A 17,113-nucleotide genomic window follows, 5' to 3' on the forward strand; every position below is an offset into this window, starting at 1 on the left:
ACACTGGTTATGATGATGCCATACAGACTCATGTCAAAAATACCGAACTATCCCTTTAACAAACTTCTAGTACAATTCAAGAACTCAAGACTGGCTCTCTATTACTTTATACATGCCTGGAAGCTGTCAACATTTTGAAAGAAGTAAAGTAAATTCTGTAATTATCAGTATAGTCAGTGTTATCTTAGTGATAAAGGAGTATATAGTGAATGGTAAATTGCTGATTGTTTTGTTTCGTAAATATGGATTGTGTGGAGTTCTAAAATAAAATGCTTGAGCAATAATATGAACAAAATGTGTATATTTAAATAGTGTTTTATTTTCTAATTTTGAAAGCTTTTTTCTGCATGTTCTTAGGAGACCACTTATTGAAACACTCCTGTAAAAAATGTGAAGGTCTTCAGGTGAGTCTGTGCACCACAAAGATGTCTCTGCCATAAACAAAGCATTTATATTTTATTGGTTTTGAGTTCAGCCAGTAAGCTGACCAAATAAGAACAATTTAACTTCTTTAAAGCATATTTCTTACCATTACAGATACCCAGAGACTCTGAACTTGTTACACCCAGAAAGATCTCCAAAGGTCGATGGCAGTAAGTACTTCACTCAGGATCTTGTAATCTTTTATTTGTGTCCAGATCTGTGCCCTGTTGTGTATGTAGTGCGCTATTGTGGGCTTGCGCCTTTTTATAGAGGTGTTCAAAAATGTAGCTCACATTTTCAGTGCACTATAACAGTTTATATAAGCCTTTAAAAGAGTATAAAACAGGCCTAAATAGCCTGTATTTAGTAGCTAATTAGTGTTTTCAGAATTGAAATGCAGAATGCCGAGCCTGTCCAAACTTCCAAAACTAGTTTCCAAAAGTGATCCTCCTCCTTATGATTTTTGAAGCTGATATACGAGTTAAAATGCAGTTAAAATGATATAGGAGAAGTGTAATCTTTACCCATCACAAACATTTACTTCTAGACTGCTCCTCACAGAGTTACTGCTTTAAGTGCCAGATTTCAATTTTACACAATCCCCACTGTGTACAAATAAGTATAATGAATAAAAGAACTTATTATTAAATCTATTAAAATCATTAGCTAAGAATGATTTACTATTAAATCATTAGTTAAGAAAAATTAAAGTTAGAGCTAATATCAGCTGTAAAATGTAAAAATATGTAACAAATGTAGAACTACAACAACTGTGATCCAAAACAGTGGTGGTGAATCGCAGAAATGGTTAAGGGTGGAGGTGAGAAATGAGCCTCTGGTGAGGTCTGGGGGGGTCTTGGGAAGCTGACGGCTGTAGGGACCTCGTGGCGCAACGGTAGCGCGTCTGACTCCAGATCAGAAGGTTGCATGTTCAAATCACGTCGGGGTCACTTCCTTAGTTTTAATGATCTGTTTGTCTTCTATGATTTTCAGTATTAGGATGAAATAGTGGTTAAAATATATGGACAGCACTTTTTAATATTTGTTAAAATGTCTGTCCCTTCTGAAACTTTTGGTAACAATTAAAAAACGTCTGGTACAATTCAAGAACTCAAGTCTGGCTCTCTATTACTTTATACATGCCTGGAAGCTGTATAAAGTATAAGTATACTCAAGCATACAGGCTATTTAGGCCTTTTTACACTCTTTTAAAGGCTTATATAAACTGTTATAGTGAACAGATTTCCATTTCATGCTGCTTTCATGCCAATATGAACACATTTAACCAGGCAGACGTAGAATTTGGTGGAGAAAGTGGAGTAGCTATAACGGTAAGAAATCAATCAAGTTTTAGCACTTGAATTTCACTATTTAAGGTGGAACAGAAACATCATATATGAAAAAAATGAGTAGCTGCCAAACACTAATTTTATAACAGCTATAGCATTTAAGGTGTAGAAAAAGAAGCCATCTTTCAGATTTGTGTCATCTTAAATGTTGCAGCAGTTCAGTCTAGGCACCTGTAACACTGTATTTAAAATGTAAAGAAAGCCAGTGTTAGTGTGATTAAGTAAATGTAGCAGGAGCATTTAAGGTGGAACTAGTGTGGTTTGATTGTGTGAATCATAGACTGTATATAAAGATGGACGCCGTGTCGCCGTTCCCATTCATTCAATGAAAATGAAGCCAAAATCTTCGGCCATTTTGGCGATTCAGAGACCAGAGTCTGCGCAGTAGAGACCAGAGGAGGGAGAAAGGCTGTGGAGAGACTGCCTACTCATTTAAATAACCCCGCCCCTGAGGGCTGCCTCGCGGTCACAGACTGCAGAGCGGGGCGGAGAGGAGCTGACGGTCTGTTATTGGTCCCGCCCATAAGCAGACCTTTTACCATAACCACACCTTTTTTGAATAGAGCTGAATAATGTTTTAAAAAATGAATTCTGTGGGGATATAAAAATTTGACAATATAAGCAGAGGTTACACTAGCTGCTGCATTTAAATAATGGAGGTAGAATTACAATATATTAGCAAAAAAAAACGTGATTGAAAGTTGTCTGTTTTGCCATTGAAACCTATGGGGATGGGTGGAGTTACACAGCTTTCTGCAGCCGAACAGCAGGGGGTGCCCGACCTGTGGTGGCTTCACTTTTAAGAGACGATGCTCTGTCCAGCTATTTACAGTCTATGGTGTGAATACAGTGGCAGTTTTTAAGGTGGAACTAGTGTGATTTAAGGTGGAAGGCGTCCCACCCTTAATCTACAGCCAGTGAAAATGTAATGCTTGATAACTTCCTTCTCTGGGTTTTCTCTTCTTTTGATCCAAGTTATAAATGTGTAATATGAACACATGTTGACTCCTGTATTACTTCTTGATATGTAATGTATTTCTGCTCTGTTCCAGGCTGATGCTAAAGTACGAGGGGGTGTATGAGTGCTCTGAAACAGGCCTGGTGTTTGAGGTCTCTGAGAAGGTACAGATCCGCTACTGCGTCCTTTCCTGGAGTAAGTTTGGTACATATCTGAACGAGTCGTGGAAGTTTGCGGGACCCATTTTCGATGTGGACTGTGACCCATCCATCCTCAAGTCCATCCAGTTCCCTCATTCACTCTGCCTGGCAGGTACTGGCCTATCATTCATAGTGTAATTTCATTATTTATTTAAAATAGTCTTTATAGAATCTGTAGTAATAAAATTGAGTTAATAAAAGTTTGTTTTATATAAGGGTTTTACTTTTGAAATGCTTTTAAATAGTTTCCAAAGCACAGGAAAAAAAAACAGAAGATATAAGCAAACATATGTGAGTTACAATTTTATATACAGTGCAGCCTTATGCAAAAGTTTGGACACCCTGGTCAAAGTATGTTTCGTTAATTCTTTATGAAAATAATTCACATTGTCCATACAGAACAAACTTCTGCACACGATAATAATAACTGTGCATAATTTAACACTTAGCAGGCAAAAATTATTAAATCTTATGACATGTTATAGTATTTAAAAATATATTTATTTCTTTGTTTGCAGAAATCGGAATATTTTCTTCAAATTTTTCATGTTTTCCGTCATAACTGTACAAATGTAATCTGTTTTAGCTAATTGAACAGATAAGGATAGTTGTATTTGAAACATAAGGTTTCTATGACAATTACTAATTAAAGACTAGACTAATTATAATATTAGCCATTTTATTTCCATTAGAATTGATTTTTAACTAAGCAACTCTTGTTTCTCTAAGCAAGCCTCTTCTCCATTCTCCCTCTAACCTTCCCTGTTGTCTTCTGTGCACATCAGACCAGGACAATGAGATGAGATTCAGCGTTCTTCATGTGAAGAACAATCGAGGTCTCATCGAACCTTCCGTGGACCACTCGCGGAGCCATATAAAATGGAGCGTGTCCTCCCTGTCTCCTGTGGGACCCATCGTTCAGACTACTAAGCCAGCTGAACACCACGGGGTCGTCCTGGTTTATAAAGAAGTGGGACAGACAGACTCGTACTCCTTCAGGGTTTACCTGGTTACTAATAATGACTCAGACATTAAGGTACTTTTTTTAATTCATTATTTTTTCTAAATGAATGTGAAACTAAATGCATCAGTTTTAAATTAATCCAACAAAAAATATTGGAGATCAAAGAAGGTCTGAGCGATTTCTGGTGAAACAGTTTCACCCCATCTCTTTATAAATGAAATGGTAAAGTTACGTTATATTACATTACATTACATTACATTTGGCAGACGCTTTTGTCCAAAGCAAAAGTAATAGAAGTTTAAAGGTAAAAAAAACTGTGTAATGGCATAGAGGAGTAGAGAAGAGGAAGAAGGAAATGAGGTTAGAAGTAGTTAGTTTGTTAGTGGTGTCAGGAGAGTAAGTGCTCTTTGAAGAGCTCTGTCTTCAGGAGTCTCTTAAAGATAGAAGAGAGAGATTCTCCTGATCTGGTAGTAGAAGGTAGTTTGTTCCACCATTGGGGAACTCTGTATGAGAACAGTCTGGATTGCTTTGTGTGAATGTTTGGCAAAGCGAGGCAACGTTCATTGGAGGAGCGCAGCAGCCGGGAGGTGGCGTGAGCTTTCAGGAGCAAATGCAGGTAGGAAGGAACCTGTTCAGTCATCACCTTTTAGGCGATCGTAAGAGCTTTGAATTTGATGTGAGCAGCAACTGGTAGCCAATGGAGCTCAATGAGCAGCGGAGTGACATGTGCTCGTTTTGGCTGGTTGAAGACCAGACGTGCTGCTGCATTCTGGATCATTTGGAGTGGTTTTACTACACAGGCTGGGAGAAAAGTTAGCATGGCATTGCAGTAGTCGAGGCGTGAGATGACCACTGCTTGTACCAGGAGTTGGGTGGCCTGTTGCGTCAGAAACGGTCTAATTTTTCTGATGTTATACAACGCAAAGCGGCAGGATCCAGCAACTGAGGCCACATGGTGCGTGAAGGAGAGCTGGTCATCAACCAGAACACCCAGGTTCCTAAAGCAACCTTTGTCGTTATGTTGCTGTTGTGCTGGTTTTCTGTCATCTACAGTAGTAGCTAATGGTAACATTATATCCATGCAGGGTTTTAGATTAGCCATGCTAAGATCCCCAGGCAGTAAAATGTCCATCCGTAAGGCAAGTTTTTACTTTACATTTATTTATATTATTTATATATATATATATATGTATTAGGGTTGGACAATGTTTATATAGGACTATATTGTCTTTATTAAAATGTACAAAATATATATTGCTTTATTGTATTGTTACTATGATAGCCTTGTAGAGCTTGTGTGTTTTAGTTTGGAAAGTTTGTGAAGATGGAAGTGAACTGGTAGAAAGTGTGATACTGACTCTTAATTTAAACATTTAATTGTAATTAAAATAGAATATTAAAAATAAATTATACTTAGTTGATTGCCATCAAACTACAAATGCTTAGTCTTACCTATTTTTTTCCCCACATATTCAGTGCATCCCTATCATAAAGATGACAGTTTAGATTTGTTCTAATGGTGTGAAAAACATCAGACTGGTGTGAAATACATTGTACTGGTGTGTCATCATTGTTGTATCATGACATAAAGCTGTGCTGCAATGTGGAACCTGCACAGAATCTCCTTTTCAGGCGTACTCTTTCTGTGATGACTCTGTGGTGTTTCCCTGTGGTTTTACTTACGCATGTGTGTGTATATGTGGTTGTATGTTGATATTTACGTTTGTGTGTCATGTCATGTCTCCATCCAGTATATTTAGGATGAGTTGTGGTTAGGGCTGCACAGTATATTTTATCAGTCATTGTTTATTGTGGGCACATGACTGTTAATGTTTTAAGATAAAAATCCTGATGGAACAAATGATACAACCACAATTTCTTAACCTGTATTTTATAAGTATGTTGTAGAAATACTAATTTCACAACTATTTAAATAGAATGATAAACATTTAATGAAGGCATTTTAATGGTTAAATGGCTGGAACAGAGCTGTAGAATAAAAATAATACACTTTTAAAACACTAAAGACTAAAAGAGTTTTTAAGGTTTCACTGACATTTCCAATAAAACATATATATTTTATATTGCTGGAAAGAAAAAAGTGCTTAATGACTGGTTCAGTGTGTTTACTGTAAAATATGGTTTAGAATTTTTATTGTAGTCAGAACTTGCAGTAGTATTTTGGTTTACAGACTAGAGCAGTTTACAGAAATGACACTACACACTGCTTACTAGTGTTAAAATCGTCAACCTTTGTTAACCTCTGTTAAATTCCACCACACATGCTTTCATTCTCACAGTATGAGGCATTACGCTTCATTGATAGACTTTACGTTAGGAATGTTCACATGCGTTTTGGCCTGAGCGTAAACTTTTTGTTGACTCAGCTCTGTAACCAGAGAGAGCAGCAGATGAATGTCAGATGATTTGGGGTTGTGGTTTTCTCACCTTCAGACCTACATGAAGAAAAATTTTAGAGTGGGGGGATGCAGGGCGCCGTGCAGTGTTGCACTGCAGAGGGTTTCTTCTGCGGTCACTTTATTACTGTTCGTGTGCTGTAATGCCAAAACCAGGTGCTTCTTTAAAAAAAAGAAAATATTTCACTCCAATTCCTGGAAGTCCCTCAGTAGCATGAAGGAGAATACCTACAGCGGCTTGCAAAAAGTATTCGTTCTCCTTAAAATTCACCTTACTTAATATATTTTATTGAGATTTTAAGTGATATACCAAAACAAAGTAGCACAAAAGTGAAAAGTGAATTTTGTGAAAATTGTAAAGTGAATCTAAAAGGATACATGATTTTCAAAATTGTAATCAAATAAAAATCTGAAGAGTATGACAAAAGTATTCAGCTATCAGAGCCAGCTTTCTTTAGGGATTTGCCTTTTTACCAGCTTTGTGCATCTAGAGACTGAGATTTTTCTTTATAAAACAGCTCAAGCTCAGCCAGGTTGGATGGCAAGTCTTTGTGAACAGAAATTTTAATGTCCTACAACAGATGTTCAATAAAATTTTGGTCATGACTTTGGGTAATTCTAACTCATGAATCGCATTCTTTGATATAAACCATTCCATTGTAGCTCTGGCTTTATATTTAGGGTCATTGTCTTGCTGGAAGATTCCACTTCACAATTATATGCTACTTTGTGTTGGTTTTTTACTTAAACTTAAAAATACATAGATTTGTTCAAGAGATTTTTTTACATGTCAATACAATAAATAGTGTATCTCAACAACTTCTAAACCTCTTTTTAAAGAGATGCTGAAATGTGTACTGTTCTTCTTTAAATGAAGTCAGGCTGTATTTAGAAGGTTTAAACAAAGGTTTAAGCAATCCACGTACCCTCTGCTGATGTTCTGGATGGTCTTTTTGTTATAGGACATTCAGCGGGAGGTAAAGAACTCGAAGAAGAGGTACATGAAGATAGAGAAGCCCCCTACATGCCAGAAGCTGCTGGAGGAGAACAAGAAGTATCGTCTGGTCAGCGACCCCGAGGGGGACATCAGTCCAGAGGTGATGTCTAGATATCTGTCTCTCCTAGAAAATGACTGCGCTGCTCATTTGGGTGTAAATGTCTGATCTCACAATGACTTAAAGCAGCACTAGGTAGGATTTTCTTGATTTTTGAGGCAGCCGCGACCAACGGTCACAAGAACTGCGACCTGCTTTCCAACCTTTAGTTCTAACAGTTCTACAAGGACTTCTGGTTCATTCTTTACGAACTAACACACAGACACTCTGGCAGAAGCTGGAAAAAGACAGAATATGTCTGTGAAAGATAGAAAACGAGAAAGAGAAACTACTCCACCTGAAACATTTATTACTCTCTACAACTGTAGGGGGAGCCCACGAGCACAAAATCTCAATCTGCTAAAATAAATCTAATTAAAGAATATTCAAATTAATATGATTTGTTCAAGAACAAAAATCTCAGGAAATTTACAGTCATGTTGTTTTAGGTGGTATTTGTTTTTGTGGGGTTGTGTTTTATTATGAAGACAAATTGTGCTTTATAATTTTATCCCACTATAAATAGTTTAAAATGTGTAAAATGATCAGGATCATGAAATTAAAAGGTAAAACAATGCTCAGGTTGTGTTTAACAATTAACTAAATGTAGAAAATAGTATAGACCGTAAAAAAATACACCAGTTTGAGATTTTTTTTAAATGTTTATTTTTAGTTTAAGTAACATATTTATGATAAATAATGATGCACTGGTGCAATTTTTGCATCTTTAACTTTACATTTAAACTACTTCTTACCCTGCTTTCACTAATGTTTCATGTTTTCTGCCCTTTAAAATGGCTGTATGTGTGTTTATCTGCAGGATATCCAGTTCACTCTGGCAGTGGTGAAGATAAAAGGTTACTTTGAGGCCTTCTTTGAGCAGCGTCCTCCGTTTAAGCTCTCCCTGATAGAGACAGAGTCTGAGCAGACTGTATGGTCAGCTACCATTCGAGAGGGTAAGCTGTTTTTTTTTAATGTTTTTTGAATCATTTTTATTTCTGATTTTCTCCCATTTTTTGTTCAGTTCATATGGCCAGTTTGTTCAATTCTCACCTGTTCAGCTGCTAGTCAGCTGTATATCCCCCATCACTAGTGATGCCTCAACACAAGGAGGGTGAAGATTAGCACAGGTCTCCTTCGACACATGTGAAGTCAGCCGAGTAGCTTTTTGTTAGTTTTTGTTCTTAAAGTTGTGTTAATTGTCTACAGGAGACTGTGTGGACAACAGAGTTGAAAGACCTCGGAAGCGATCAGAGAGTAAGTATAAATTGTACTGTAGGAACAGTGTGTTTAGATTCTATCTAAATGACCTGCAGTGTAAATACCTGCAGAATGTATAAATGTTATAGAATGGGTGACACTTTCCTTATATCTCCCTGATAGGTAGAAAACGAAGCGCCAGTACATCGGAGGAGGAGTTGAACAGTAAGAAAGCTAGGTGGTCGATGGACGAGTCAGGTAAGTAACATGTTTGCTGCTTATTTCGTAATTTAATAACACTTTCAGCGTTTAAAATGTTATAAATGTAAATTCTGTGCACTACACTTCATAAAATGAATGTGCTTCAAATTTGCCTCTAAACTATGTTTGTTATGAAGATTTGTTAGTGTGAAGAGCCTTTATTTACCAGTTTAAAAAACTTTTAAGTAGTATAATACCACACTCTTTTGTCATAAAAAGAGTAACTAAAAGAGATGCCGAAAACAATAAACAACCAATAAACCAAACTAAAGAAAGTTTTCTACCCCTAGTAGTGATGGTTAAAGCAATATACAAATAGTAGATTATAAATCTAAGATCATATGACTCTCCTGCTGATATTAATATAGTACTAATATAGCAAGGAAATATTGGAAATATCACTGCAGTACTGCAATATGTATTGTGATATTAACAAATACAGGAATTTTACACATTACACATCCTCCAGTGGTTTTATCTTAAATTAATTTGCTTTGCTTTGTTGTAATCCACCCCTTTTTTGTGCAAGTAGCTAAACTCCTGTCTGAGCTTTACTATGCTTTAAAAAGTGCTGTAAAAGCTGTTTACTCTTATTTGTTTACAGCAGACTCTGTGGACCATACAGTGTCTACATTTGGTTCCATTAAGGTTTGTGTTTGTAACACCTAGATTAATTATTGTACTACTAACCAAAGTATAATAATATTAAGCATATATTGTGGTGTTCCACAGGGCTCTATTTTAGGGCCTATGAAACTGACGTTAATTTCAACAAATGTAGTTGTGAGGGTGAAGATCTGAAGTGTGGGTCTATGAACAGGGTTTAAGTGCACAAAAAATTGCATTGCCCAAAAAAAGTCTTTTTGAGGCATTTGAAGGTTTAGATGAGGCTTTTATAAACGGACAAGGATGTCAACTTTCATCACTCCTCAAAAATATTTTGTCAGATTTTGCCATTTTTGTTTACTCCTAAAAAACATTTTTTCCTAAGAGAGATTATTATTTGAATTTCCATATTATTAAGCACTTTGTTGTGCTTAATGAATTATATTGTCGTCAGAGGAAATTTGAAAATGCCGATTTTGTTGTTAAAATTATGATAAAAAAAGCCTGTTCAAATCTTAATTAATACCCTCAGTGGTAATAAATTGCTTCATGCTGGAGCACAGGTCCCAGCTTCATCTCTCATTTCCTTATAATAAACTAAACACACCTGCAGATCATAACTCATTAATCAACTGTTTCCCTAATGACGGGAGTTGTTTTCTTATTTGAGGGTGTTTAAAAAGCAGAAATGTGTGCAAATCAATGACTTTATGACACCCTAGGTAAGGATTGCTATTCAGTAACTGCATGCAAAGCAGTTCAAACTGACCAAAGAAACAAAACTTGGTCTGACCAGAGGATATGGCCTCGGATCGGATAAACAAAATCCATGGTTTACTTTGTTTACAGTTTAAAAACACTTATTTGGATAGTTTGAACCTTTTAACCAATTACATGAAATTTTGGCGTATTGGCTGTCTTTACTTATTAAACAATAAATGAAAAAATAAGCTGTGTTGTGGTGCTCCAATTCACGGAGCAGTAAGTGTGCACATTTTTTTGGGCGGTGATTCCTGTATCTACTGTAACTGTAGAGTAATCTTTATTTCTAAACGAAAATAAAATAAGTCTAAGGCCAGTTTGTTATGCTCATTCTGCTGCATAAAGCATGTTCCCTGGAAAGGAGTGAAAAAGGATTCTGGAGAGCTAGAAAGGCAACACCTCGGACATAAACCACGGTACCAAAATTTGGTCTGACAAAACCGGATTAACCAAACCATGGTTCATGTATTTGGGTGGTTTGGACTTTTTTAACTAATTACATGAAGCTATGGCATATTGGCTATCTTTACTCATTAAGAAATAGATGAAAAAAATAACTGGTGTTGTGTTAAGATTTTACTCCAAAATTTGCAAAACAGTCCACTCACTAAACTGCAGCATGAAACTAACACTGACCGGCCCAAATGTAGCCTATACAATGAAACAAAGACTTGATTGGACTTGATTCTGACATTGGTCTGGACATTAATTAGCATAAACGCCCTCAGAGGTTAATAGGAGTCTGTAGGAGCAAAAGTTAGATGCTTACCAAACCTCTTCACTGTCTCCACAGATGGTCCTGGGGTGGGCAAAGTACCAGACATGACTGACAAGCAGCTGATGCTTGTGGCTAAGCGTATGGGAAAAGACTGGAAGTCAGTGGCCATCGGGTACCTCGATCTAACCAAGGTCGACCTGGACGAGGCTGAATCTAAGGAGCAGGAGCTGAACATGATGAAGTTCGATGTGCTGAGTCTTTGGAGGAAACGGCAGCCCCCGGGAGAGGCGGGAGTCTGGCACCTTTACAAGACACTCAATCATGATGATGTGCCTAATGAAATCATCGGTTTACTTAAGGGTACGTATACAATTAATTGTCAGTTGAACAGCCTGCTCCTAGCTTGGATTGTATGCTGTATTAAAGCATTAAAGTATTAGCTTCAGTGTCATGTTGATGCTGAGTCTGTATCATACTGCTGACTGCACTGTGTATCTCTGGTGTAATATTACTAATGTAACTATCATCTTAGCCAAGATGCTTCTTTTATGCTCAGTGAGAGTTCTGTATCTCTCAGCTTGTCCAGAAATGCATATGTAAAGCATGTATTTGCCTAGTGGCATCTCAAGGTATGACTTACACCTTCCAACTCTAGCTGGAGCCCAGGAGCTCCATACAAAAAAATGGTCCATATTCTTCATAATGCTGCTTTAAATAAAGTAAAAATAAATAAAGAAGTTTTTTTTAATTGTTGCTTTCACTTAAACAACTTGTATCTTCAGGGGACATTTGCTAATGCTAATTTTGTCTCTTTTTTCACCAGATATGCTGGAAAACAATTAATACCCCTAGAAAATTCCTGGACTTTTTTCGGGGTGTGTGTAGCAAAAAGTGGACCGCACAGATTGGATCGGTCCAGGCCAGCCCACTTCAGCCCACCTTCCTGGAGCCTTAAAACTTGAAGCTTGTTCCACAAGGGCCACGCAACCACTGGTAATGCACCCTATTTCAGAAATGGCCCTTTTTTATTAATCTAAAACAATGACTAAAACCATGACCACTATGTGTGGAAGGAAAGGAATCAGGGCCTGACCGATAAAAATATTTTATGACTGAAACTACCCATATAATGTCTCAAAAAAGAAGAAGCAAACAATCTCATATGGAATTTGTCAGATGGTGCTTTACTGACTGAGATGGCCTTCTGTTTTCAACTGTGAACTTAAACACTGCATAAGACTTTGTAATGTAAATATTTGTAGCATGGGAGGCGGAGCTTCTCCATATTTGAATGGTTTTTTTTTGCCTATCCTCATTGAAAGGTTTATTTTTGTGTTCAAATTATGAGAATATTCTATTTCAAAATAATGCACTAGTTAAGATATATGATACACAGAAGTTGTGTAGAGTGCTTTGGTTTCAAATGATTTATTTCAAAGGAACTTACCAACTCTGATTTTTTACAGTGGTGATAGTAGGAGCCATTAATTCCAAAAATGAGTACAACACAAATATAGAGTATAGATATTATTTACTTTTCATAATCACTATTAGATAAATTTTAGACACAGGCTGTGGCATATTATCTGGTCTTTTAGACTGGCAAGCCAATTTCATTCATCATGTACATTGATCTGCCATAACTTTAAAACCACCTGGATAATACTATGAAGTACTGGACTAAAGGAACAATCAGTGAAAAAGTAAGCAAGTGTGTAAAATTGCTGCAACAGTCCAATTATGTAGTTCTTTAATGTTATGTAGTTCTTTAATGTTGATTATGTTAAACAATATTAGACAATTCTTTTCAGTGCAGTGCTTTTGAACTAATAGAACAAGGCAAAAAAAGTCATGGGACACAATAATAGCCCATGTGCCACATTTGGCATGTTAGTTTGTTTTATTCACCACCACTGTGAAAAATTCTGACTTGGATTTCTCTAAAATGGCACATTTCATACCTAAACTGAATTGCTTTTTAAGATCTTAACATTAAGTCTTATAATGCAAAATTTACCTATAGAACACAGAATATTCTGTATTTTTCAGTAATACAGATACATTAGCAAGATCTTAATTTTGGACACAATTATTAGCTAATCCTTAACCGCATTTCCACTGCAAGGCCGTATTTGGGGCCACAGAACCATTTGTTGAGAGGACGTTGGAATCTGCTGATTGGCTATCTGGGCTTTGCTAACGCTGCTGGAGGCTGGTAGCTGGAATGCAAACACTGTGGTAGCAAAGTTGGATGAGACCAGTAGGAATCTGGGATGAGGCCAGTATCCAGCATGCTAAAACGGCATTAGCGATATAGGATGGCACTGGTAGTTATCTTGTTAACGATGTGGTACTGATGTTGGACGATGCCTAAAGGCGAGATTCAAACACTGTAAGAGCAATGTGGGAGGAGACCTGTAACTAGCATGCTAACACTGCGATAGCTAGTAGTATGAGGCTTTTAGCTATCTTGCTAACACTTTGGTAGTTATTTTGGCCAACACCTAAAGCCATCATGCTAACACGGCAATAGAAATATAGCTTGAAGCTGGTAGACATCATGTTAGTGCTGCAGTATAATTGTTGGACAAGGCCTGTAGCTGGCATGAAAGCTCTGTTTTGCAAGTTAGCATGCTATCAGGGTAGAAATGTGAGACCAGACAAATCCAACAAGAGCAATGTCTCATGATTTTTACACAAATCGGTCTTAGTAACCATTTGGCCTGCAGTGGAAAATCGGCCGTTATGTTGGTCAGGCCCTATTTCTAATATAAAAATTATAAAGCCAGTTGCAGTTATCCTTAAATGAGACAGTGGTAAAAGCCTACTTCAATATGGTGCTGCAAACCAGGCCATTGAAGCTACTTGACTGTATAGTTTCTTTCTGTACATTGTATTTTTTCTTGTACTTTTTTATTCTGTTGCTTTTTTTCTACGATCATGATGAGTATGTGTTTTCTCAGTGTACGTTCTTGTATTTTTTTATTTTTTTTGCATAAGTGAATTAGTGAAACTCTTGTTTTGACTCAGAGAAAAGCCTAATCATGGTTATTTGTGAATCTTGTGAGACATTTCCTGCTGGTGATGAAACTTTAAACCAAAAAAGCAGTCCAACTCAAGAAAGACTTAAAGACCAATCATCTCAAGGACCAAAGTTTTTTTTTTTAACCACAGGTGTTTCCAGCAGTGGCAGCAGTACAGCACTGGTAGCATGACATGTAAAAAAAGGAGTACATTTTCTATGTAAAGCTGTAAACACTCTCGAAATTGCTGTGTTAATTAACAACATACTTTTACAGGCCCACAAGAATGAGTTTGTCTCTTATTTTTACTCCTTATTTCTTTGTCTCAAAAGTATAGAAAACCCATATAAAAAAATGTTTGGCAAATGTGGATTAAATTTTAGACACAGGCTGTGGCATATTATCTGGTCTTTTAGACTGGCAAGCCAATTTCATTCATCATGTACATTGATCTGCCATAACTTTAAAACCACCTGGATAATACTATGAAGTACTGGACTAAAGGAACAATCAGTGAAAAAGTAAGCAAGTGTGTAAAATTGCTGCAACAGTCCAATTTCCAATCACTGAATAGAGTTTCCTGCCCCACCTTCTTATTCTTAAATGCGAGGCTCACGCAGGTTGCCAGATTGACACACAGTGGCAAGCGACGGCGAGTATTACTCTGCAGCTAATTAGTGAATATTTATATATATATATATAAGTTTCAACGTCCAAAATTCCAGTCTCTAGTACGCTAGTAGTGATATAGTGGTACATTTCCCAGCTATATTTAGTAACCTTATTGAAGCACAGTGATTACCTGTTCAGAATAAAAATAGCCTGTAGTACACTGAATGTGGAAATGGAACTAGGGGAATGGCAACGGCAGATTCGGGGGATAAAACCCACACAGCTTTCTGTGATGTACTGCCCTGTTTTAAAAGAACTGTCTCAAGCTCTGCTGTCACGAGCTGCTAGTAATGTTTCCTTAATGTCTGAGGATACATCCCTATAAATCAACAATTAATTGGAACTCAAATAAATTAAGGCTGTTTTACGTAAAATTGGATATTTCCAAACAATACTCAACTGTTTTGAGGCAGGTGAACAAGAACCTTAACAGTGTTAACAGCAGATCTTTTAAGGCGTGTGTGTTTGTCAGGTGTTGCTAGTACGTGGGTTGCCTTTATTTTAAATCTATTTAACTCAAATAAATACATCGAATGGACCCTTATTCAATTTAAAATTGAACTTTCATCACATTGCATTTCCTAGACTGACTGTGGAATGATAACTGAGACTTGATGCAATACCTGTGCTAGTACAGAATGTGTTGTCTTTATTGGGCACTATGCACTATGTGTTGTTTTTTAACACACCAGTTTTGAGAGTGAAGAAACCTGTGTGCTGCCTTTAAAAGCGGGTGTATATACTTTGTATGTACTTATGTTTACTTACTTACTTTTGTGTTTTCTTATTTTTTTATTAATGTAAAATAGAGAGAGTTTGTTATTGATTAAGTCCGAGCCAGAGAGAAATCAATGGAGTGTGTTTTCCTAGCATTAAAGGGAGTGTATCCGTAGAGATAGAGTTTATAGACTAGTCTCAGGTTTTTTTCAGGACTGTGTCAGAACAGCAATTTCTTAGAACATCTGATTTTGCATCTGTTCTCTTTCAGGTTGTAGTTATATCATTTTCTGTACTATACTCACAGCAACTGGTAATAGTTACTATCATTACTGGATTACACCATAATGAAAGGGCATTTCTGTATTGCATTATTGTTAGTGATAAAAGGGATCCATTAACAAAAGTAGAATAGACTGTTACTAACAGGGTAACAGGGACAATATGAGATTTTTTTACTGTTTTTGAATTAAGGGTTTGCTGTAGTATATAAGTACTGTAAACATTGCCAGTCATTCCTCTCTCTCCTTCTCATTCTCTCTCTTTCTCTATCTCTCTCTATGTATGTGAAATTCATGAGCCACAGCATTACAACAACCTGCCAAGCTGTTGTTTTGCATAATTCTATACTTTATTTATTATAATTCTTTACTTATTCTTTAAGTAACTCTACAACTATGAGCTCAAAAAAGACCTAGATGTGCAACATTCACTTGATCTGGGTGTGCTCATAATGTTTTGGGTTATCTGTTATCTGTACCATATTAAGCTTCCACTTTATTTCTCTTAAGCTAGATTAGTAGACTACTTTTCCAAACTGTCATTTCACTGTACTGTATCAATCTGCATGCAGACATCTAGTCTATAGTTAGATGGCATAAAATGCCCAACTTTACGACACAGACTTCTTTTTGTAACCAATCAGAAAAGAGTTAATGTTCATGTGCTTGTTTACTTTTATGGGATAAGAGTTTTGGAAAATTGTCATCGTAAGAGCTATTTGAATTGGATTACTTCTACATGGCAGGGTGGAGTACTGAAACTATACTGCAGGGCATCTGTAAAATGTATCGCTAAGGGCACGAAATCTTAGCATAAGTGGCTGAAATGGGAGTGGCTACTTGATTTACACACTGCCATCACAGGTAAAAGTCCGCAAACATGAGGACAGAACTAAAATCACTGGGAAACTCTCACTGTAAACCCTGTATAAAGCTTATCCAGTTCAAATAGAGCTTTAGTAAGAAATATGACCTACACTCTTTTCATAATCATGGAGATATTGCATATGGACCCTTTATAAGTTAATAATGTGTAATCTATTCAGCTCAAAACATGTCAAAAACTGTGTACCAGCTGTTTTACCATGCAGTCTGCACTGAGCATGTGATCATCTTCTTTAAGTCAGTTCCAGTCAGTCATACACATTGCAGAAAAGCTCAGGTGCAGTCTTTTTTTTTGGTATGTTTATCAACGAAGACACTCCTGTGACTGAATAAACCCATTACCAAATATAAAGATTCACGAGTGATTCTGTTTGCTGTGTTTATTGCTAAAAAAAAAGGTGTTTTTCCCCAATGGATTCCATCTACTATACTTCTGCTCGACCAATACACACTGTTGCAAAAATACTCTCTGAGAACAGACCAATTCAATTCTGTGATTTTGACCTGCATTTGTTTATTTGTTGTTTAATTTTCCTGCCTTTTTATCCCATTTTTGCCCTTCTTTTTGCTCCTACCAAAACCC

At 36.7% G+C, this 17,113-nt stretch overlaps 1 protein-coding gene and 1 non-coding gene across 2 annotated transcripts in view; both read left to right on the plus strand.

Annotated features, from left to right (window-relative positions):
* The window catches only part of si:dkeyp-97b10.3 (NACHT, LRR and PYD domains-containing protein 1a allele 5), a 48,260-nt gene extending 31,365 nt beyond the window's left edge, over positions 1 to 16,895 (plus strand). Inside the window, exons 7-16 of the mRNA XM_022678785.2 lie at positions 358 to 404; positions 538 to 593; positions 2,825 to 3,042; positions 3,716 to 3,966; positions 7,274 to 7,408; positions 8,226 to 8,361; positions 8,615 to 8,662; positions 8,789 to 8,863; positions 11,028 to 11,312; positions 11,776 to 16,895. Coding sequence (XP_022534506.2) covers positions 358 to 404; positions 538 to 593; positions 2,825 to 3,042; positions 3,716 to 3,966; positions 7,274 to 7,408; positions 8,226 to 8,361; positions 8,615 to 8,662; positions 8,789 to 8,863; positions 11,028 to 11,312; positions 11,776 to 11,795 — 1,271 coding nt within the window. The 3' untranslated portion in view covers positions 11,796 to 16,895. The remainder of the gene's footprint in view (positions 1 to 357; positions 405 to 537; positions 594 to 2,824; positions 3,043 to 3,715; positions 3,967 to 7,273; positions 7,409 to 8,225; positions 8,362 to 8,614; positions 8,663 to 8,788; positions 8,864 to 11,027; positions 11,313 to 11,775) is intronic.
* On the plus strand, positions 1,302 to 1,373 carry trnaw-cca (transfer RNA tryptophan (anticodon CCA)). The gene has a single exon. It is a non-coding gene; the product is annotated as a tRNA-Trp (tRNA).
* Positions 16,896 to 17,113: the final 218 nt, after the last annotated feature.

The sequence above is a fragment of the Astyanax mexicanus genome, chromosome 4 (assembly GCF_023375975.1).
Source record: "Astyanax mexicanus isolate ESR-SI-001 chromosome 4, AstMex3_surface, whole genome shotgun sequence".
Classification (NCBI taxonomy): Eukaryota; Metazoa; Chordata; class Actinopteri; order Characiformes; family Acestrorhamphidae; genus Astyanax; species Astyanax mexicanus.